The 24,659-nt window shown below is 45.8% G+C and overlaps 1 protein-coding gene across 5 annotated transcripts in view; it reads left to right on the forward strand.

Moving 5' to 3' along the window:
• ASTN1 (astrotactin 1) overlaps positions 1-24,659 on the forward strand; it is a 299,391-nt gene that overhangs the window by 160,449 nt on the left and 114,283 nt on the right. For all 5 annotated transcript variants that reach the window (XM_053909243.1, XM_053909246.1, XM_053909244.1 and 2 more), the window contains exon 8: positions 1,254-1,338. In XM_053909243.1, coding sequence (XP_053765218.1) covers positions 1,254-1,338 — 85 coding nt within the window. The remainder of the gene's footprint in view (positions 1-1,253; positions 1,339-24,659) is intronic.

Raw genomic sequence — 24,659 nt, forward strand, 5'->3', positions numbered from 1 at the left:
CATTTTTATTGTTTTTTATCTTGGAAAGCAGAAAATCATACTCCAAGCTATGTATATCCCTTTTTAGAGTCTCTTCCTAGAAAGATGAAGAAACCTTATGTCCCTTGTCTTTTCAAGGCATGCCACTTTTACTATTTACAAATGGTGGGAAGTCATACCCTGTCCTTCTACTACCTATGAACTAACCAGCCAGTGACAGAGTTCACACGAGTGCTGCACTGGCTCCGGTCTCAGCAGTTTAGGGATACACAGCATTGCTTAAGGATTACTAATATAAGGGCACAGCAGCAAATGTTTCCATGATCAGTACTAAGTGGAGCAATGATTCTTAATCCTTGGGGGTCTTGATTTTGCTTGTAAATCAGAAGAATGTTGTGGAATCCTGCCGTGAGGAGATGTGCGCGCGCGCGCGCACACACACACACACACACACACACACACACACACACACACGGTGTTGCATACAGTTCCAAAGGGGTTGTGGACCGCTTGGTATATTAACGGAGTAACTAATGGTAAGGAAGCATAGTAATGTTCTAAACAAATATAGAATTGTGGATGGTTCTTCTGTTTAAAAGCTCCAAAATAATTAGCCATTTTCATTTAAAAATGAAAACCCAGAGTTCCTAGAAAACCATAAGAAGTATAAGTGACCTCTTCTAAGTATGTCATTGTTCTATGGGCTAATGGCCTGGCATGGTGTGAATAAAGGTCCAGAGATGGACCGTCATAAGCTCAAATATGAACTCTGCCATTTATAAGCTGTCTCCAGATCCCTCAATTTTTCTGAGCTTCAGTTTCCCCTATCAGCATAGCAGAGCTAATAATACCTACTTTTCAAGTTTCTTAGAAATATTTGATGAAATACATCGCTTATGTGCTCTTTAAATACTTACTGATCACCTAATATGCACCTTGCAGTAGACTTGGCGCTGAGAAAACACGGTTGAAAAAGTTCTTTTGCTCAGAGTTCTTGTTCTTTGTGTTTACCGAGCACATATAGTAGGCTCTTTGCAAATGTTAGATTCCTCCACTAGAGAAAATTAGCACATAGTGGAAAATGGGGAGATTGGGGGTGTGTTCATTCCGTGGGCAGTAGAGATGGGGATGTGTGACATAATGGGATTTATGGTTTCTTCCACACCATTATTAGAGTCTGAGTTTAATCTGATCATTTCACGTTCATTTTCTCAAACAGACATGTTAATCAATTCCTTCATGTTTCTTTTCCTTCTTCCTACCCTGCTTCTAAGGGGAATGCCTTTGCTACGAAGGTTACATGAAGGATCCAGTACACAAGCATCTTTGCATTCGGAATGAATGGGGCACAAACCAGGGGTAAGTGAGGGGATGGCAGATGAGCCGGTTCCCAGATGTCACCCTTCTTCATGCAGACAGGACGCGGAACAATTGCGTGTAGAGGAACGGAGCTAAGGGTGGTTATATTCTGAATAGCGAATGGGTAAAAATGTCACCATGCGTTTCCATATTTATACCATTCCAGTGACGTCCGTGTCATCTTTTTCTCCATTTACGAGTTCAGAGATGATGCCTCTGACTCGCAGCCCCACAGCCTCCAGCTGGGATCTGAAAATCAAGCTGTCCCTCTCCTCCTTTGCATTCTACCGCCAGCCACCAGGATTCCACAGGCAGAACTTAGCTGTTGATTTTGTTGGAGACACACGAAGCCACACAGACTCCCGTGGAGCTCTCCCAGAGCTCAAGGGGCTTTGTGAGACTGACGTGAGGACACACTCGTTTCCCCCACCACTGTCAGCAAGGGGGAATTGTGGGAATGCTCGGTACCAAGTAAGGGTATTTTGCCCGGATCCCCAGTAACCATTTCTTTCAGAGACCTTTGCTTTCCCCCAAGCACACATGACTGGGATAGAAGTTATCTTGTCTTGGATTTTTCTTTTATTTTTTTTTACATTAAAAAAATTATTGTGATGAAATACACACCTCATAAAACTTACCATTTTCATCATCTTTAAGTGTACCATTCAGCGGCATTCAGGACATTCGCATTGTTGTGCAACTGTCACCACTGTGCATCTTCTCTTGCTTTTTAGAAGCAACTTTCTACTTTGTCTTGGGTGCTGAGAGCTTGCTTTCTGCGTTGGCTCCCCCATGGAGCAGAGTGGATAGAGAAAGGGGTCGATAAACACTAACTAATAATAGCAGTCGATGGAACAGGGAAAACTAGAAAGAGATCAAGGCAAAAGCCATCTGAGAGTGATTGCTTTTCTGCTGATTAGAAATGTGTTTGCAGCCTGACAAGGTGGAAAAAGGAACCACCATCATTTCGCACATTGCCATGGAGGACTCATATTCCCAGGGTTGATGATCAGCCCCCTCTGTGTGATTCTGAAGAGACCAAGCCTAGAATATTGAATGTAGTTCTGGTCTCTCAAAGCAATAAATATGGAGACAAATGGGTGAGAGTTTGGAGAAGAGCAATAAAAATGATTGAAGAGCCCAAGGGAGTGATTTATGACAAAGGGTAGAAGAACTCAACTCAGAGAACTGGCCAGCTGATGACTAAGTCAAGGCGTGATAGATGCCCATCGACGTTAGAAGAGGGCAAATGTTCTGGAACGGGTTGAGGTTGAGGAATAAGGACAAGAGGGAATGAAGTTAGGGAAAGGAAATCTGAGTCACAGGTCAGAAAACTTGAGGAAGTCAAAATGCCATGAAATTTTTCTGTTAGTGAAAATGAAGGATTGCTCTGTTTCCACTGAACCTGAGATCGCATCGGAGAGGCTGCCCCCCACGATTTGGAGGAAGGTGTTAGTAGAAGGGTAAATGCACATGAGGTAGCGTCTTGTTGAAAGATGGGTGGGGAGGGCAGAAGGCTTGGCTGATAGATGTCAAGTGGCGTATGAATAAAAGAGTGCCACTCGCTGTTTAAAGTCCCCTTAGTCCCCTCACTCTTCTGACCCCTGATACGTTTGCATAGTGGATGGGGAGCCAGGATATTAGCTTCTGTGGTGGCTGAGCATCTTGGTTGGCTAGGATTCTTACTGAGTAAAATGTTGTAAAGGGTGATGGATAACCAGCTCTCTATCTCTTAGCCTGCAAACTTGCTGCTGAAGAAAACAACGACAAAATATCATTTCGCTTTTTGCCCTGAATGATCCAGGCTGGCCCTCTGCAGTGATTGGATTTGGTGGCTAATCGCTCAAGCCTCCACATCCCTCGCCTTGCAGACAGATCATGCGAGGACGGGCCTGGCCTCACTTGGTAATTGCACAGGGTTTGTCGTTCCCTCTGGCTGCGTGTAGAGGCAGTCTTAGGATGTAGACGAGAGCCTCCAGGGACTTGGTGGAGGCCCCACGTTGGTGTCATTTAAAATAAGACAGGCTAAAGCAGCGAGTCGCAGACTGACAGGAACATTAGCCCCAGGAAACAGACAAGGAGACCTAATCTGTCATTTCCATCTCTAATTTCCATTATTCTCTGATCATCACTGTCTGCGAGGTCTCGTTTTGGACACTAATAAAATAATGGAGCAACTGTTAGGAGGGAAAAAAGTGACTGTCTTGGGGATAATGGAGCCAGGAGTGATAAGCAGCATGCGTTTATATGTATATAAAAAAGTGCCAGACAAATGACTGCATTTTCCCCATAAAATGACAAGATGAATGAAAAGTGGAGGATGCCATACATCTTGATTTAAATCAGGGCTCTGATGCCACGTTTCTCCGAATGATTCTTGCAAAATTAATCGAAATTGATTTGAACGTGAAGTCTGTCACTTGAGTTGAAACCTGCCTGACAGATTGCCAACTAATGATACGTATTGGGGTATTATGGAAAAATCGATGGTGGGCCTCATTTTCCTGAATATTTAATGTTCCGGAAGGTGGAGATAAGCAGCGTGTGTGGGTATTTATGTTTTTCACCTGGGATCCTTGTATTGCGTATATAAAAATGGCTGAACATTCTTTTGAAGTAGAACAAGCAAATCCCAGGCCGGTAATCTTTAAAGTGAATTCCCTTGTGAAGAATCTAGGCTAATGTATAAGGGAAAAAGTAGCAATAAGCATCCGTTATTTCAGGCAAGGAACAAAATGGATTAAGGACACAAATGCAGAAAATTACAAATGGATGATTTGGTGAGGCAGAGAAGTTAACACCTGTAACTTCACCCAGCCTCTGCCTTGTGCTTTGGTTTACCTAGACCCATGTGTGGCTGCGCGTGCACCTACGTGCACATGTGTGTGGTGAATGTGCGTGCATGGTGTGCGAATGTGTGGCATGCGCATGTGCATGTGGGTGAGTGAGCGGATTAGTATGTAGAAATCCTCTCACTACTGTGCAGCGTCATTCATGGTTTCAACAAATATCTCCTCCATTACCTATTGTACCAGGATGAGCTAGATTGCTAATTATAAGAAGATGTGGTCTCTGCTCTGGAAGAACTAATAGTCTAGATAGATAATGGGCACATAATGAAAAAATTACATTCAATTCTAAGACCTATTAAAATAAAGGTGTGAGCAAAGGTCCATGTGATTACAGTTTAAGGGGTGACTTATGTGACACCTGAGAACCGAGAATAGGATTTCGTGGAGAAGTTAGATTGTGAACTGTTCAATGTAGCAGCTAACATAGGTAATTCCGAGCAAAGGAAACAGCACATGCCAAGGCGTGGAGATACAAGAAGCATGGCTTTTCCAGGAGTAGCAAATAAATAGCCCAGAGTAGCTTAAGAATGCAGTTAACAGAGACAGGAGAAGAGGATGATACAGTAAGGAAAGACTCGCTCTTGAAGAGCTCTTGCTTTCTAAGGTTTGGGCCACGAAAGTTCCATATACGTGCCCTTAAAATTGTTAGCAGGAGGGAGAAATTCCAAGGTGTCTGTATATTTGGTGGGATATTCCCTCATTATACATTATCATTCTGGGTCCTTCAAAATAAATTAAAATAACCCTAAAAAGAAAACAAAACAACACACACACGCACACGCATGCACACACAAAATGGAACAAACCCGCACATATCCTCTTGAGACTATCTAAATGTGTATTTATTTATCTGGATTCTGCACGTAGAACATAGTCCTAAAATTATTCTGTAGATAAAGTTGTCAAGATCAAACAGCAAAGAAGGACAGAATAGGGCACCATATATATAAGGCACGTGAGTCAAAGGGGTTGCCAACAACCATTTTTTGGTGACTCTGGTTCTACCGAAAATGCCCAAGGAAAAGTGAGGCAGGTTGAGAAATGTGTGAGTGGATCCGGGTGGTGAATCTAGTCACCGTAGTGCACCCAGGTGACAGGATCAGGTCACAAGTTGTAAAATTGTTGAACTCATTACACAAGAGGCTCCTGTTCAATAGAAGTAAAAATAGCTTCAAAAAGATTTAAACGAAGTCATGAATGACAGATTTCTAATGAGTTACTAAAAGAACATGGGATGTTTGAGGTTACATTTTTGGTCTTCGAGGTTGGCAACAAAAATCAATCATTTCCTGCCACAGCATCCCGGTGACAGGGTTGTCCAGCAGAGGACCCAGGATAAAAGGGTCTTACCCCCAGCATGAGGCTTTACCATGCCTTCTGTCTAACCTGTATGAATTCACTAAAAAACCCTCAGCCTCCTATCCCTGTGGCTTTATAGATACAGCCAGAGACTATTAGAGTATGTATTTAGTATTTGTTTGCTAGGACAACAAGGACAAATGGAAAATTTTCACAGACAAGAAATGAAACCAATAAATGAGGCTGGAGGAGGCAAGAGAGATTGATTTACATGAACACATTAGAGGAGGGAAAAAAAAACAAATTTATTTAGCTACTTTGGAGATTATTAAGAAAGGCTATCAATAGTTTTTTGTTGTTGTTAAATCAAAAGTGTGCCCAAGGGCTTCTAGATACATTTTTCAGGACACCACATTAGATAAAATTCATGCATTTGAAGATTCCCTGTAAATAATAGCCTGACTTCTTATTCTGGCATCTCAGATACAGAGGGCAACACCAAGGAGATTTCCCACTAAAGAACCATCACATATCACTAGATTTCAATGCGGAAGGGTTGTGATCGGGTGATAATTCATGAGAGGGGAAGAGCCGGCAGTAGGAAACGAACAGGTGTTTCTCTAAGGCTGTAGAAGCCATTGTCAGGAATGGCCCTGCTCATCAGAACCTTCTTTCACTGGCTGCTCAAGAGGCAACACGTTCACCATGGCATCCCCAGATAAGAACACATGTGTGCGTGCACATGCACACACACGCTCGCTCTCTCTCAAACAGCCCACGCTGCCTTAATCTGGCCTTTCCATTGTGCCAGGTGCTTACTGTTCTCTCCTTCTATTTCTACCACGTCTGCCTGCTGCACCCTCCCAAGAGTGACTGCCTGGGGATTCTAAATCCATATAAGGAGCAAATGTCCCACCCTGTAGAATCCAGTTTCCTTTTCAAGCCAAGAATGAGGACGGTGTCGGTCATGGTTAGCTTCAGTCCCTCTTTCTGGCTCAAAATACATCCTTAATGGCAGTAAATGGGAGGGGGGCTGCCCAAATGATGCCATTGGTAACATTTGTCTGGAGACAACTCTCAGTACAATGACCAGAGCTCAGTGGAGAGGATGCCTCTGCCTCTGGGTTCTAGGTATCGAGCAGAGACCAGGCTCCCCCGATTACTCAAAATGATCCCAAACCCACTCTCACCTCCTGACCACCTAGAACTGAGCAAAGACCTCTTCACAGCTGTCTGACAGAGGGCCACTGCTCGCCCATTGGACGGCAGCATCTGGGATGCCGACGTGCATCTCTGATCCCAAGTCCCGGTCTTGGGCGGTGTTTGGCCTACGTTGACCTGCCCAAAGTCTCTTCAGAAGTGACTCAGACAGAGTCAGACAGTCCTGGGTGACATACAACATTTCCTGACTTCCCTTTGTCCATTTCTAGCTCACTGTCTGGCTTTTATTTCCCCTCCCACGTGTCACTGATTTCTGTGTCACCGATGCCCCATTCACCTTCCCCCACCCCCTCAGACAAGATTTCCAAGCCAGCCTGGTACTGCTCTTTGTATCTCTGGGTGCGCTCCCCCCCGCCCCCGCCCTCCCGACCGCACTGTCTGTGCCAGCTCCTGTCACTGCCATGCCATGCACAAATGGGATTATCTCCCCATTAGCTCTCTTTTTGTTCTCCTTTTCTCTGTTTCTCTGTGTGTGTGTTGTATGTGACTCTTTCTAATTATACCTAACTTATTCACATATTCCTGACAAGGGTTCCCAGTGTTTGGACCCTTATTTCTCATTCTTCTTTTCTTCCCTCCTTTTTTCTTTGCTTCTGTCTCCCCTACTTCCCCCAGGAGTCGATGGAAACGTGGCTGTCCTTTCTCCCACCCATTTCAATGTCAAACAGATCTTCATCTTAGCTCGTAGAATTCAATCTAAAGCTCCTAGTTTCCTCTCTCTTTAGAAGCCTCGCTGTAACCTGATTCCAGCTGAAATATTGTCCATGGAAGGAGAACCAACCCCTCCCCTGGACAAGCAGGCAGGAACTGAGCAATTGAACACAGATCTCCACCCGCCAGGACCCCCTCAGTCAGGTGTAATGGGATTGGTTCCCCCACTCGGCTTGGGAAACTGCACCTCGTTCTCGGGGATTTTCTCAAGTGAAAACATGTTTGACTTGACCCATTTTCACAAAAAGCGTGCGGTCAGTCCGCTGAGTACAGTGCTAGACCTTGTATGTTGCAGATAGACATCTGGCTAGAAGAGCAACTGAAGCCTGAAACCTAGCCCGTGTTCACCAAGGCAAGCAAACCCTGAGACAAAGGCGATGTTTGTCCAGATGGGCCCCTTTTTCTAATTTGCACAGAGGCGCTTAATGAGCTGCGCTGAGCCTGGCTGTGGTCGTTTTAGGTGGTGCCCTTTGCTCCCCTCTTAGAGGCAACGGTAACCTTCTTGGTTACTTAGGATGATACAGAAGCAAAATACGTCATTAGTAATTGACTCCCCAGTGCATCTGGGCAGCTTATTTAAAATACGGATTTCTGATTTCTGCCCCTAGAGATTTTCATTTCACAGGTCTGGGAGAGGGTCCACAATCTGTACCTACAAAAAGTTTCCCCAAATGCTTCTGAAGCACAGCAGAAGCATTTCTTAATGCTTAAGTCTTAAGACTTAAGAACCCTTCCTGAGCTGGAAGTGGAGTCTCCAGACCCCTTGGGAGGGCACCCTCTTGTCACTGTACGCACCCCCTGCAATGCAAGTAACGGATTTGTAGACTGTGGCTGAGTGCATCCTAAAGGATCCTTGAATTTTACTGATTGGGAAATAGAGAGCCAGAGAGGTGAAGAAACTTGCTTAAGGTTACAGAGCCGGTGGCCACACTTGACAGTGATGGGTGGGTATCGGAGCTAAGTCAGTCAGGTAAATATAGGTTTCAAAGGGAGTACAATGTGAATCGCATAGAACACCCTGAAGGTCAGTTACCAGCTGTAGATGAGAGGTGGACGTTCTGTGCTCTCCACCAGCTTCTCCGAACCCTCCTCCCCCTGGGACAGAGGGGCCTCACTGTGCCACCCTTCCCTGAGTGACGAGCGTCTGCAGTCGCCCCCTGCTATACTGCCAACCCCCTGGAGGAGGGTGTAGCTATCACAGTGTTCTCTCTGACTAGTCCAGTCACGGCACCAAGAGACTTATTTTAAACAGTGCCGGAGGCGGGAACACTCATATTTCCTCCAACATGACCACCAGGGTGAAAAAAAAATCAACCTCAATTTACCCTCCCATCTGCTCAAGAATGGAAGATAAATTGTTTCAATTTTATAGAAATGAATGTTTTATGTCTTGCCCATGCTTTCCAGATAGTGTCCTGAATTTATATATTCTACTGAATGCATGGCTATTTTCCACTAGGAATGCTCGCTGGACCTTCAGCTTCCTTGGGTTTTGGTCTAAGAATACTAGGTTTGAGAGTGCTGTCATTTTCCCTGGCTTTGGAGGTCTTGGCTATATATCTTTTTTTTTCCCCTCTAAAATAAATAGAAAAAAAAATCCACTCATTATCCCATGCTCAGAGAAAACTACCATTACCATTTTGGCACATTTCCTCCCAATTTCTTTTGCTATGCATCAAAAGTTTTGCTTCCCACTGCCCCCCTCGATTCTGTATATATTTTTGTTCTCTTTCATAATTTAACAATAAGCATGTATTACTCTTATAATCACAGAATTTGGAGGAAAAAGATAAGGAAGGAAGCTTTAAAAGTATCTTTGTGGTACATTACTATTGTCAGGACTTTTTCCACGAGAAAGTTATTATTATTATTTTTTTTAATCAGAGAGCGCAGCATAGGGGAGAGGGGCAGAGGGAGAGAGTGAGAGTTTCAGGCAGGCTCCGTGCGCATCATGCAGCCCGACACAGGGCTTGATCCCATGACCCTGGACTCATGACCTGAGCTGAAATCAAGAGTCAGATGCTCAACCGAGCCACCCAGGCGCCCCCATGAGGAAGTTACTCTTAATGGCTAAACCTTCCATTTTAACCTGATTTTAGAGGAAAGGAGAAAGTGGTTCAGGGTCTAGCATTCTGGTCAAACTCTAATAAAACATTTCTGTAGGTCTGGATAGCAAAGGGCTGGATGAACCCCAAGCAGTGAGCCTCACATTCAGCACAGTGTTTAATGCAGTACAACTTCAATGTCACTGAAGACGTTGAGCCCTCGCATAATGCTGATTAGTAGCTGTGATAATGCTGGACTCAGTGTTTGTTTTTTAATATCACTAATCTTGATAAAAATCCTACAAACTGGTTAAGAGGTGAGTAGTTAGCAGTGGTTATTCCACCTACAATTTCTGTGAAAACAATTTTAGTAAAAATAATCGTAAGGTTTATTCTTCCTAGAGAAGTATTTTTGGATTCTTATTCAGACGTTCATCCTGTAATGATCTTTTTGAAGTTTTAACTTCATGTAATTTCAGAAACTGGAGAGCAAACATTTTGTCTCTACATATTTGTTTTTTGCCTTTTCTTTTTATAAAAGGGATGCATGTAACTGGTAGAAAAATTAGGGAAAACACACACACACACACACACACACACACACACACACACACACCAGTAAAAAGAAGAAAATCCAAACCACATGAAGTACCATTCCCTGGAGGGAACTCATTGTGACCTTTTGTTTGTTTAGGTATATTTTTTTTAACAAAAATTGCATCATATTGTTATAGGTCTTGCTTTGTTTTACACACACACACACACACACACACACACACATACACACACACGTATGTATAATGAAAACGGTGCCTAGTATTATTTGAGACTCAATAGTATGATGACCAGAATCACAGAGTGGTAAACAGAACTGTCTGATGCCAACATCTAGGCTCTTATTAAACCATGATGTAGCTTAACAATTGGGATAATCTTTTTCCAACCTTAGAGGCTCCTTTCCATCAAGCTTATTAACCATTCCACAAGGTTTTCCACACCAAGAGTAGCATTATTTGCTTGAGGAGATACAGCCAAAATCAAGCTTTCCAGTCAAGGTTGCCCTTTGGATCCAAGACCCTCAGATGTAGAGGGCCCCAAATTTCAGTTGTGCAGGACCTTGGACAGCTGCTCAGAGCCCCAGTGCCGCACTAGCCTAGTTAGCCTGGGAGGTGGATGATCCCATCAGCTGCCCAGATCACAGTTCTCAGCATGGACTTCCTCCCATCCTGACGTACAACAGGGACTCCTTCATTTGTAGCCACAGGAGAAGGGTGACTTTAAATGGAGTGAGGTCTTGCCATTGTGGGATGGTCATAAATGGGAACACAGTCTACACTGAAAGCAGCCCATGTGGAGTAGAATTAACATCAGTGCCAGGGAGCCATAATACTTTGCATGCCTGGTGTTATAGTACTCCCCACACTCTGCCCTTCAAGTGCTATAGTAATAGAATTGATATTAATATTAGTAATAATAATAGCTGACACTTCCATAGTCCTTGCGATGCACCAGCCACTCTTCTCCATATTTTTCTTGTACCAACACATGTGATTCTCATCTCAATGCTATGAAGTAACTACTATTGTCACCATTCTATAGGTGAACCTCTTGAATATTGCAGCAATATTGAGAGTCTCATAAGCCAAAAAAATAAAAAGAAAAGAAAAAGAATCTTGGTCCCTAGAGAGAATTTTCTTGCGTCTAATCCCTCAAGAGCTAGAGTCTCGAAATGAAATGAAAGCCAGAGAGAAGCCACAGTTCAGCCTTGGGGCTCTAGGGGCAGGGGATCCATGAGTTGACGTCTGGATTAAAACAACGGCAAGTGTGTGGTCTGTAGTTAAGCATCTCTTTCAAAATGATGTAGAGTCCCAGGGAAAGCCACAAGTCACTAGAGGGACCTTACTGGAGACCTAATAAACACAGTAAATGTCATTGGCTTCTTGCCCAATCCAGGTTTGAAAAAGCACTCAGACACATCCTGGGGGCCCCAGGCTGGTAACTGTCTGTCAGGGGCAGGCATCTGCTACTGACTAGCTCTGTGCTGTGGCCAGTGTGGAACCACGGCCATGTGTTCAAGTCAAGATGGCCCATTACTATAGCAGGGGACATGGCAGAGCCTGTATGGATCACATTTACTCATTTACCAGCACAATCGAGGGAAAATAAAACACCTACTCAGGTCCTTGTTTTTCACAAAGATTTCAGAGCTCTTGCCCAATAGGTCAGGAGTGGTATCTTCATGTTTGAGCCATCCATCCATCTTCCCCAAGCTACTTGGCCTAGCAGAAAGGTTGTCTGGAATATGCTCAGAGGTTTTTCCTTCCAGGGATAGGATTGGGTATCGTTAACTAAACTTCACTTAATAGCCTTGATAAAACCATTTCATCCGTGCAGGGAGGCTGTGGGTTCCTCACTTCCAAGAGGATTAGTGTTCACCCGCTTACATTTTCAACTGTAAGGGAGGCAGCAGAGCATAATGGGAAGAGCATAGAGTTGGACTCAGACACATTTGGGCTCAAATCTCATTTCTTTTATTTAAAAGCACTGCATTTGGGGCTGAATTCGTAACAGTTTTGAGTCTCAACTTCATCAGTAAAAATAAGGATAGTAAGTATCGACTTCATAGAGTTGTTATAAGGTTTATGAGGAAAACATAAATAAATATGTTGTACTCAATAATGCTAAATAAAATATGGAAGCTCTCAATAAGTGATGGCATTGAGTTTTGCACTGGCATGGCCTCATTTATGTTCTTTGACCTACCACCAAATGATGTGATCTTAACATCAGTTCGGCAAGTTGGGTTTAGAATAACCTACCGCTGGAATTTAAACTTCACCAGGGCATGAACAATGCCTCGAATTTCACTGCATTGTCACATCCTAACACAGTATTATCTCTTACCTCCTGTAAATAATAATGGGTAATACTCACAGGGTGCTTTCTACATGAAGGCATTATTTGTAAATGCTCTGAGAATGTTCATATCGTTCCCTCTTCACATTGTGCAGATGAGGAAGCCATGACATAGAGGGTCCAATAATGTGCTCAAGGGCACACTGTACCAATGGCAGGAGATGGAATGTCCCCAGCAGTCTGACCCTGTGTCTAGGCTCTCAGTGTGATGGATGAGGACAAGTATGGCCACCATGTGGCCTCTCAGGGTAAGGCCCTCCCAGCACCCAAGGCCTCAGCACTTGTTTCCAGCCTGATTGAACTGCTTGCTTCCTGACCATACTTACTTTTTACTTCACCCCCTCCCCACTTTTCCTCAGGACATGTCTTCCCTTCCAAGTACTCCCCCCTTATCCTCTCAGTTAATTCTATCCATTTGCCAAGGTCCTGCCCAAATACCTGCTCCTCCATAAAGTCTTCCCTCCTTCACCAGTTGGAATTCATCTCTTCCTCCTTTGGACTGCCTCAGACCTTGTGGCAGTTGCTACATTATGCCTTGGTATTTCTATTCCTCTACTGGTCTTGACTCCTTGTAGACCATAAGACCTTTGGAGCAAGAGTGTAATTTTGAGTCTCATTCTCAAGCACATACTGTCAGACATAGAATATGTGCTCAATAAAAATCGAATAATTGGTGAGATTTCAAGCATTATGAGAAATAGACTATCAGGGAGGACATTTATGTCAGGGGCAGGAAGGATGGAAGGTCGTGATACCACTCACAGCACATCACTTCCACGGAGGACTTCTTCTGTGCCAAACACCCTATTCAATCTTCACGGTAGTCCTGTAAGGTCCAGTCCACTAGGAACTTAAGTGAAGAACTGAGTTCATACAGCATATTGGTTAGGACTGTACAAGCATACCCCTTGAGTCCAAATCCTGGTTCTACCACTTACTGGCTCTACCCACTTCCCTTGAGCAGATTACTTAAGCTCTCCGTGCCGTAACTTCCTCTCCTGTGAATGAGGATAATAATAATAATACCCACCTCATAAGGTAGGTAAATGAGAATCATGGAAAGTGAGAGTATCTAATGCATGGGAGTTAGCATCAGGCATCATAATACCTGCCAGGCAGATGGTTTTCAGGAGGGAGGACTTGCTTCCGTTATTTAAAATCTCTCAATTTTGACCATTGACCAGCAGTTCCTGCCCAGGCTGGGGTTGTTGTTGTTGTTGTTTGGTTGGTTGGTTTGGTTTTAACTTTCTTTCCTCTCTGTCAGCATCAAAGCAGTCATCCTGAAGAAACACCCCTGCTCGTCAAAGCTTCGTCTCTCCCTTTGCCAAATTGTTTCCTAACAGGCAGAGGAGGGTGCTGTTGGACGTACAAGCCTAAACTCAAGCCTTCTTCCTAATTACACCGCAGTCAGATTTTCCACGCAAGCCCCTAGCGTGGCAGGATGCCCTCTTTGAAGTCATTAGTCTCCACAGCAGGGAGAACACATCATCAAAGGCTCCGTTTCCCAGCAACCCCTGCTGTGCCCTTGTGCACCAGAGGAAGACTCCCGTTTCCCAGCAACCCCTGCTGTGCCCTTGTGCACCAGAGGATTGCAGAGGGAGAGAGCACAGCCTACAAGTGCATTAAGTCTGTTCTTCTCTCCTCTGGCCCTGAACTGCGATTCCTTTGAACTGAAGCCCAGGGACAGGGCCAGTGATGCTATCGCAAAACCTCTCCCCATTCTTTCAGTTTCAGCCAATTTAGCGATTAAACTTGCTAGGGCCAGGGATGGGGGATGTGGGGCATGGTTAAGGTTCCAGTTGGTAATCTAAGACGCTGAAGAGTTGGGAGCTGGGAAGGGAGGCAGTGGTTCTGAGGCTCCAGATACTGAAAATGTAGTTGGTAATGACTATGAGGAATCTGCAGTGAAGTTAAAATTCTGTGTGTGTGTGTGTGGCGGGGGTGGGGAGGGGGGGGTCCCTACACTTCAACCAGACAAACCTGGATTTTTTAAAAAAAAATTTTAATGTTTATTTGAGATAGAGAGAAACAGAATGCAAGCAGGGGAGGGACAGAGAGAGAGGGAGACACAGAATCCGAAGCAGGCTCCAGGCACTGAGCTGTCAGCGCGGAGCTCGACACGGGCCTCGAACCCACGAGCCATGAGATCGTGACCTGAGCCGAAGTTGGACGTTCAACCGACTGAGCGCCCTACCCGCCCAGACCTGGATTTTTATCCTGGCCTTACCTCTTACTTGCCTCTTCATTTCTGACTTTCAGTTTCTTGATCCCTTCAGAGTTCAGTGGCTACTGTGAATGAGATGTTTAACGGAAACATTTACTTAGGCCTAGGTCTTCGCTTTCAGCAGGAACCTGGGCCTTATTTCAGCCCTGATGTCTGAGGCCTCTGCCGAGGCTAACCTGCCCTGTCTTCGGAAGATCGGCTGGTGGAGCTCCATCATGGGTTCTTAAGTGGTGGGGGGACGTCTGAGTCCAGCTCTCTGGGGGATGTGCTGAGGCCGAGGGACGCCCCAGTGGCCTCCAGCAGCGAGCATCTCCTCACACACACACGGTCTCACCTGTCCCACCCGTGTCCCAGGCCAGCACTTTATCCCTCACCTGGGTCGCCACGCTAGGCTTCTCACCTGGCTCCCTGCCTCATGACTTGTCCTCAAATCCATCCTCTTCGGCCACCGAAAGATCTACCCAGAGGAGCTGTTCATTTTATGCCCTGCCCCCAAATTCACCAGGGGAGCCCACGGCCCTACAGAATAAATGTGCGGTTTCCCGCGGTAGCCTCCAGCCTCTTTGCGACCTGGTTGCTGCCAGGTCAGCCCTATCACTGCAGTCACTCCTTGCCTGCACTGTTATGTTCCAGTGACACTGAATCTGTTGTCCAGCCTGTGTGTCTGTGCTTACCATGTGGGCACCTGGTTGTGGGGTGTTCTGTGCCCGCAGTGGCTTTTCCTAAACCCTTCCCTAGCCCACTGCCAAACTTTTCTTGCTATTCCCAACTTAGCGTAGAAGTCTGCATCCGGATAACCCCCTCCGAGACACCTAACTGATGCTACCCAGTGTTCTTCTCTGGTCCTGTGACTCCCCATACCTATCTCGGCCACTTTTTTCACACCATAAAATAACGATCTGATAATTCTCATCATCTGTTCACTAATCTGCCTCTGCTATTCCACCTTGCAAGTTCCTCAAGTTCAGGACCGTGTCTTACTCACCTTTGCAACTCTATGGCATTTCCTGTCGCATTCGGTATTAAGCACTGAGTGCACGTTTGTTGAATGAATAAGTGATTGGTTGCCTGTAAGGGTACGCGTGCAAGTTCTGTGTAAACCTTTCCATGGTTTTCCCACTGCATTTCCTGGTGCTTAGGTCTCCTTAGCCACAAAAGAGAACTCAGCTTATTTTTATTTAGTATTTGGCATGGTGTTCCTTTCCGAGTCAACTCGTTTGTCTTCCAAGGGCCACTAAAGCAGTGCACTTTCATGATTCATTCACTTGAAAAACATTTAGCGATGACCTTCCATGTCTCAGGGATTGTGTTAGGTGTTCCTGAAAAGAAAAGATGAATGATATTAGCCAACAGTCATGTAGGGTTTATTATATGCTGGGCACTGTCCAAAGCACTTCGCATTAACTCCGTCTTCACAACAACTTTATGAAGAAGGTACTGTCACCATCTCCCCTCATTTTGCAATCGATGACATTGAAGAACGTAGACTGTCCTAGCCCGAGTAGTCTAGAAACAAAACCTAAATGTTAAGGCTTTCTAGGAAGGAACAATCCCATGGGAGCCGAGTGAGGGGAAGAGATGACTGAGACAGGATGGGGCTACATTGGTAAGCTGGCGTCAGCTTTACAAGAGGTCAGTTTTTGGACACATAGGACAGTAGTATAGGCAGGCCTTGTGGAAATGTGTACCTCTGATCAGTCTGTGAGGGTGGAGGGTAGACAGGAAGAGGGTGCAATTTATCTGCTGATTCTTTCCAGTCTCCTAGTTCTTCTGGGGGATGCTAACTTCTGTGGACATAACACAGCGTTGGAGTGAATGGAGCCCATTCTGTTCACTTCCTTCTCACGCCCACCCCCGCCACACACACGTTACCGCCCAGCTGAGGCTTGGAAGAGGGTCAGCCTCAAGTGAGGAAGTGAGGGATCTCGTTAGAATTACAAAACTTCACACTTGGCCTAAGGTAATATACAAAGTGCAGGAAGTACAGGATTAAGAGATTGAAATATAGGAAAGTTGGAGGCTGTAAGTAGTCAGAGGAATGAATGAATGAATGAATGAATGAATGAATGAATGAATGAATAAACGAATGAATGAATGAGCAAGTTGAGATGAATCGAAGAATGAGAAGGAAGCACAGACTGAGGTACATAGGTGCGGCAGTGGCTCCACTGATAACCCGAGTGCTAATGTGAGTCTCCACAGCAAGGTGACAAGCTGACAGAGTCCCCACTGACCTAGGCTAGGCCACCTAGAGTGTACTTGTGAGACAGATGCAACCAGACTTTACAGCAGTTGGTTCTCCGGAAGGAGAGTCTTTCTGGGAGAGCTCCGAGACGCTTTTGGCAGTGGGGATGGGTAGTGTCCAAGGATAAATACGCTGTTCCCACGTACCCCTAAGAACTGGTCTGAAAACCCATCTCAGAACGCTCCTGCTTTTGCTCTGCTCCTAGTTCCTGCCACAGCAGATTTAAAAGGCTCTTCCCTGGGGTTTCCTCGCACCTGGGTGTAGGCAAATGGGAGAATAATTCGGTGCTATACTGGCATTCTTGTCTCTTTCCCCGCTGGACTGGACAGTGGTGGAAAACTCCTTGAAGACACAGACTGTTTATTGGCTGTTTCTGCCTTGTTGTGTTTGCGACGCCTAGGCCTCTCAGTCATACAGTAGGTGTTCAGTAAACATTAAATCAATGGCTGAATTAATGAACAAATAGTACCAGGTGGCTGAGAGATCTACCGTAAGGCCTTTTTCAAAAAGCAAAAGTAGCAATTTTTTCTCGCCTCTCTCTTTTTCTGTATCCGCCGCCCAAAGTAATACCTGATGATAGAGATTGCAAGAAAGGTCATCTTAGGAGAGATACTAAATCTTATTGGAAAGAGGAAGAGAGACAAGGTTTTCTTTTGCCATTTCATTCTAGACAGTTGAGAAGGATCCTTTCTGATCCTCATCTAGTCTGCCTTTTCTTGGCAGGGGCCTCAGGGGTCCAGCCACAGGTCCTTAATGAGTTTGGATGCAGAATTCTCATTCTCTAAGCTTGTCTTTGTGGCTCTCATTCACGGTGTTCAGAGTGTATGTTTTTCCTTGAATGCGGGGTTCAACCCAGGAGGTTACTTCTCCGGTTATCTTTCAGCTCCCCAGAACCGGTATTTAACAGTGTGGAGAAGCAAACGATTCTGGTGGGGATCTGTTTCAGTTCACTCCTGTGGGTGCAGCTTAGACGCTGAGGTAGTGATCTGATTGTCACTTCTCTCTGCCTGTCGAGGGCTTTACCTACACTTTACTTCCTTGGTTCCCTGAGGACACACGGAGGGATGTGGTATGCCACAGCAATCTTACAGGGGCTCCGTGAGCAGAAACAGGGATAGCTGTCAGATACCCTACTTTCTACCTTCAATTTAGAAATTTAGAATTTAGAATTTAGTATTCATTTTTTTTCAAGTAACCGCTGAATTGTTAGGAGGTCAATAATACTAATACTTAAATTGTTTGGACCTAACTACTTAATAAATGAAACTAGTAGATACTTCTTTGGACCTGGAAGAGCTGTGAAAATTATTTTGTCATTTGGGGCACGGGGAGTGCGGCAAGTCCAGGAACCTCTCCTTACTTCATGCGGTGACCCCAGTAAGGTGGGCATTATTTTCTCAAGTTTATCTCTGAGGAGACTAACAATCAGAGGAATCTGAAAGGCGTGTCAGTGGTACAGCCGAGGTTTGAACCCAAGTCCACCAGCCCCCGAAGTCCAGGTGCCTCCACGGTCTCTCTACTGCAGAGTTAATGAAGACCCGATCTTAGACTGTCCGAGTTAATATGGGCTTTGGCAGGAATTCAGCCCAACTTACAACCTGCCCAAGCCACACCCCTGATGAGCGGGAGGAGTTAGCTTAGAGATCTTGTCTCCTGAGTCTCAGTTCTGTATTATTTCCTCTCCACTACATACACTTCTGTCTCTTCCCAGCCTTGGGCAGCCACCCATTATTGCACTCCACTTTCCGTGATTGAAATGATGAAGGTGTTTTATTACCTGAAGCACAGAGAAGTGAGGTGCTCTGGGGAACAGCACCACAACTAATTATGGCAGTGAAGGGTGTAGTTTACAGGGAGAGATGAAAAGAACAATCATGCAGTGTGTAATTTGGCTAAAGCAAGTGCAAATGGGATGTGGCGTCATCTGTTAATATCTAAGTGGTATAAATGTCAGAGGAAAGGGCAGGGAAGTTATTTAGGGGACATAGGTAGGAAACGTGATAAGGAGAAAGAAGCGAGGCTGAAAATGCAATGTTGATATTTATGTATTGGCCGGTGCAGGGAGGGTCAGCTTTCTGTAAATTTGGATCGGGTGGAGCTTTCTGGAGAGGTACCTCATGACACTGACCCCCGAGGAATTATCTAGATAGTTTTCTCTATTTGGGATTTTCACGGTTCCTTAACGACTGCAGTTCTGCATTGGTCCTCGACTGTGTCCTCTGCCCTTCCTTGGGTTCCTTCCTGTTCATTTATATCCATTCGAGGCTCTTCTTCCCTTTTTTTTTTTTTTTTTGCTTTTTCCCTTTTGCTGCTTTTTGTCCCCTCATCCTCACAGTCACTTTTGATTTGCCTGCTTTCCTCTCTGGTTATTCTCGCCCGCCCATCCCCCTCCTCGTCTTTCTCTGATACCTGGCGTAGTCCAGGTTTCTGGGCCTTTGCTCTTCCTCTCTCTTCTTCCAAAGTAGAAGACGAAATTTGCCACTCCGACAAAGAGAACAAAAGCTGCGAGTCCCTGCCCAAGTTACAAGGACAGCATTTTCTCTTTTTAGAGTTTTTAATTTTAAAAGGAAAAAAAAAATTGCAGCTTCTTCTCCCTCCTCCTGCTGTGCGTTCACTGCCTTCTGGGCTGGGAGCGTCAGCTGAGGGACAGCCCGATAAAAAGCTACTCCTTGGTTCTGATCATCTCTGCTCTCGTGTTTCCTTCCAGCCTCAGCTCCTTTATGCTGCATTTTTCGGAAATCCAGGCAGAGAATGGTAGCATTAGCATTTTTAATAAAGGAAGCTGGAAGAAGAGAGAGGCGGCTCAAGGAAGCTGAGGGAGGGGACGAAGCCCAAAGGCACTGACAGTCAAAACTGCCTTTTGGAGCCAGGGCGCTGTGGATGGGGGCAGGGGGAGGCGGACAAGAGAAGGGGCCGTCTTAGGAGAAGCATTCAGGCTGATATAATTGGAGCTTTGAGCACGAGCAGTCACAGTTGGGAGGTGGGAAATCGCTGTGCCGGACTGAGTTTGGCTCAACTTGATGCTGAGGCCTGGCATTGTGAAATGTTTTCTAATTTAGCTCATTTTCCCTGTCTTCCTGGAATGAGCCATTATTCGTCCATTACTGGTGAAAATCATGGTCCTGGCTAACCCCTTCTCTTCTTTTCTCTTCTTCCTCCTCCCCCTGTGCTCTGTAGGAAGGGAGAAGAAATAAACAGGAGGGAAGGGGCCACACCTATTCTTGCTTTAGAAACAGCGAGTGAACCTTGGAGACCCGGAGTGGCTGACATCATCTTTGCCTATTTCATTTTTCCAGGGATACGAATGCAAAAGTTTAATGGAGTTGCTAGGTTTATGTTTTGTCTGTGAGGCCATTGTACCTCTGCAGGATGAAGCTTAATTGGCTCTTTTGCCACCACTGAAAAGGAGAAAAAATTTCTCCTTGCAGAGTTTACTGTTCTGTAAAGAAAGTGCCAGTGATTAGATCTAATGCTTTTGACAGCTGGATAAAAAGTTGCTAAGTAAGAGTAGATTGAATGCATAAACCTGGAGTCAATCAGAAGGTAATACAAATCCCAAACACCAAAAATGAATGGTCTTACTCCAGTGTTCTTCCCTGTCACGCTTACAACCCTATGTGAGGACAGCAGCGGCCCATGTATTTTCCCAAATCCGATTCCGTAGAAGGCCAGGACAAAGCCAAAATTGGGGAGTACCTCTTTGTACTCCTGGGTTTCAGCCTAGAAAGTGCTTAAGACTTCTCGGTTGGTGAAATGTCAACCTTGATAATTGTAGACATTGCATACATCCCATTGTTCGAAGCCTTGCGGTTTTAACAAAAGAGTGACTATCACAGCCAATGTTCCTTATACATAAAATCAATCACTGTAGCCTCCTCTGAACAGACAAAAGAATGTGTGTGTTTGTGTAAACAGCAAGTCGCATCTGGGCCCTGCCTCATGATGCTGCAGCTTGTTTTCCTTCATCAGTGAGTTACTCCTCTCGCCCCCTATGTTTAGCCATGACGGTGTATTCGTACCAGACATATGAAGGTACATGTAATTATTAACTGCAACTCTGAAAACTTTCCAAGATCTTCATACCAGAATATCTTTGAAGAGTGCAGAGAGGCGAATAAAATTATATTTCTTAGATCCCTTCAAGGAATAAATGCTGCTTCCGATCTTCAGATCCAAGGGTAGAATTAATATCAGTTGGAGACTCTCAAAAACATTTAGATTTGGATAGAATGTAGGTTTATACCCAGAGCCAAGTTTTCTTGAAGGAGTCAGGAATTAATTTGGAAATTGCTTTGTTATTATACCTAGGGAAAAGAGGGTTGTTTTTTTTTTAATGTCTCTTACTTTGCAAATAACCTCAAGTGAGACCTTGGTCTTTAGCTTTCCCCACATTAAAAGTGTCCTGGACAAAGGTCAAACCTTTAAGCATCTGAAAAGAAAGTTGTGTTTTTTTCCCAATAGCACCCTCGGCAATCCCTACCCCTTCGTGGAGGTTTTGGCAGGGTCCTTGATTCCCTTCTGTTACTAGACTGCCTGTTTTCCCGGGGTGATCTGCCCCTCTCCCAGAGAATCAAACGTGATCTGTACACTTGTGTTTTCTAAATCTGTATCTCTAGCACGAATCTCTTTCCTTGGTTTCAGACTCCATTTCCAACTGCCTTCTGGATATTTGCTCATGGATTTCCTACAAGTATCTCAAATTAACTTGTCCAGAATGGAACATGAAGCCCACACCTGCCCTGATCCCTGCTCTAACTCCTACAATTCTCGTGTGAAGAATTGTAGAAATAGCATCAACAATCACTTGGTCTCCCATATGAGAAACTTGGGGGTCATTCTCCATGACCCACCTCCCACAATTACCTTCTGCTTTCTCTCTTTCACACACACCCTGTTAGCCCCCAGATCCTCTTTGTTCTTCTCAGAAATCTCTCTCAAACCCAGCGGTTCCTCTCTACTCCCAAAGCTACAGCCTTCCTCTAGGACAATCCATTACCTTTGACAATTGCCAACATCTTTCCAACCACTGCCATTGCCATTAGGCACCTGTTGAGAAGGAGGGCGGATGAGAAGGAAAGAACCTGCAAATAAGAGGAATTTCATGATAGGCAAGTTCATATGGGCAGATTGTGAGGACAGGGGGCAGAAATGCCCATGGCCTGTTCGGGAAATAGAGTGATAGGCAGTGGATCTGATAGGACAGGCATAGAGGAAAAGTGTGAAAGGTGGGCGGGCAGTGACCAGAAGGCTTTGAATTTCAAACAAGGAGTCTGGATTTCCCACAGTAGAAAATGGGAAGCCACAGAATATATTTTGAGCAGGGCATGGGATGATGGAAATGGTATTTCGGGAAGGCGTAAGAGGCATTAATGCAGGGATCTGCGAACTGTCATCCTCAAGCCAAAGCTGGCCTGCCACCTGTTTTTGTAAATAAAGTTTTATTGGAACCCAGCTGTGCTCATTTGGTTGTATATTGTCCATGGCTGCTTTCCTGCTACGAAGGCAGAGTTGAGTACAAATGCAACAGGGACCATATGGCTGCAAAGCCGAAAATATTTATTATCTGGCCCTTCACAGAAAAAGTTTGATGACTCCTGCAGACGATCGGGGCTTCTCAAACTTAGCACTTCCTGACATTTTAGGTTGGCAATTCCTTGTGGGGCTGGGAGCTGTCCTGTGTGTTGTAGGATGTTTAATGATGTCCCTGACCTGCAGACATTGCCCAGGCAAGAGAGAAGGTGCGCACGGCCCCCCGCTAGATGGTGGTACAGCCAGCAATGTAGGAGGCAATTTAGGCCAGTCCAGCAGGTAAGGGTGATGCCAGTAAACATTTTCAGCGTGCCTCGCACGTGTCTGCCACTAGAAGGCCTTTACATTTATCAATTCTTTAATCTCTCAGCAGTCCTGTGAGGTGGGTACTGTTTTACCATTAGTATCCCATAAGGTGACTATGGTTATTATCATTGTTTTACAGGGAAGGGAAGGAGACCCAAAGGTAAAGCGACTTCCCTAAGGGCATCCAGGTGATAAGGGGCAGAGCCATGTTTTGAACTTTTGAACTCACGTCATCTGGCTTCTGAACTCCTTAACCATGAGATTGCCCTGAGTGACATGAACCAAAAGACCTGATGCGTCCTGGTAGCCTCGAGAATACAGGCATGGTCAGAAAATAAGTAAATAAATTATTTTGAGCTATCCCTTTCTGTCCACTTCCAAAGCATTTACTTCGCTCTGACCCCAAAGAGCTAGAGAAGGTCTTCAGGTGTCTCTGCACGGTGAAGGTACCGCCCCCTCCTATTCCTCACCCCCATGCACCCCCCTCCCCACCCCCCCACAGAGCTGTATACGTCAGGCATAATACACACTCACTGGGACTGTCCGCATCGTCATGGTCCCCTTTCTCGGTATTCGTGTTCTCCGTCGCTCTACCTTGCTTTCTAACTAGTGATTTCGTATCGGTTCTTATGAAGAGATAACAACCCCTTTCCTGTGGTTTGGCACCGTCTTCAGCTTTGTTTCCTGCCTGGACCTGGCAACGGTTCTGTCATCTTCCTGACTGTGCCGTCCGTAGAGAGTGCAGATGTTGTGAGGACAAATGGGCGGGAGATAAGCCCGGGAACATGAAAGAAGCTGGAAGGTGTTCATACAGGGAGACAGTCCTTCTAAGGGACAAAAGAGCAGGTTTGAGCATCAGCTTCAGAGGCGGTGCTGGGAGCCGGATCTCGGCTGCCATCCCTGTCAACCAGTCCCCCCGGCTCACAGGCCTGCTGAGCTTATCCGGGCTTGCTTCAAGGTGAAGGTTGGGGTTGGCCATGTCTGCAGCGAGAGGAGAAAATGCCCTGTCTTCGTCAGGCGTGTTAGGCCCTCTTTATTCAGATGGAATGGATAGAAAGAAAAAAGAGAACGTGTTGGAGAGAGGGAAGCAACGAAAGAGCTCAAGATTACAATTTGGAAGTAAACGAGCCCAGCTGATGGAGAACAGGGGCCAGGTAGCTGTACCCCAAGGGACAGGATGGAGCAGCTGATACCCATCCAAGTAGGGGGACTTTTGGCACCCAGAGCGTTGGGCAGAGGACCGAGGTACACGGGAGGACCCAGCTTGGGGCAGGCCCCAGGGAGCGGCAGAGGGGAATGGCGACTGCAGGAGCTCATGCTTCGGGTCTTCTGGGCCACTCAGCCCAGCGCAGACTCCTTACTCTTTTGTAACTGCCAGAGCGTGTGAGGGTGTGGTGGCTGCCGAGGGCAGGGATCATACGGCAGAAGCAAGACCTGCGGTGGTCTTGAGACCCAGGAAGAGTGGGACCAAGGATCGGGGGTGGGAAGAGAAGCATGACAAAGCAGGGTGGGCGGGGCAGCCCAGGACAGAACAGTGCAGAACAGGGACAGGACTCTCTGCAGGTTAATGGAGGTGGGAGTCGGGAGCCGGGTGGGGGGAGCGGGGAGGGGGGGCTCTGGGTTCTCCTCACTGAGATTTACTTGCCCCAGGAAAAGGCATTTCATGTTATCCAGGCTTTGTTTTGCCCCTAGGAGGGGAAAGTGAGAGAGGGCCTTTGGTGTGCACAGAACGATTTCTCCAGGCCAGACAGGTGTCCTGAGGGCAGAAGTCCCCAGGTGCGAAGCAGAAGGTGAGAACTTAGGGAAGTTGCGGGCACACTGTTACTTTCCCACCACTGCATGAAAGCTGGACTCGAAGCCTGTGTGGGAGAGGAGGGCTCCCCAGGAAACTGGCCAAGGCAGGGTTTGCGTGCAGGCCGGATTCTGGGGAGATTCTCCTCAGGGGCAACAACCGTGACGGACTGAGAGAAGCA

The sequence above is a fragment of the Panthera pardus genome, unplaced genomic scaffold (assembly GCF_024362965.1).
Source record: "Panthera pardus isolate Hobbes unplaced genomic scaffold, ASM2436296v1 HiC_scaffold_21, whole genome shotgun sequence".
Lineage (NCBI taxonomy): Eukaryota > Metazoa > Chordata > Mammalia > Carnivora > Felidae > Panthera > Panthera pardus.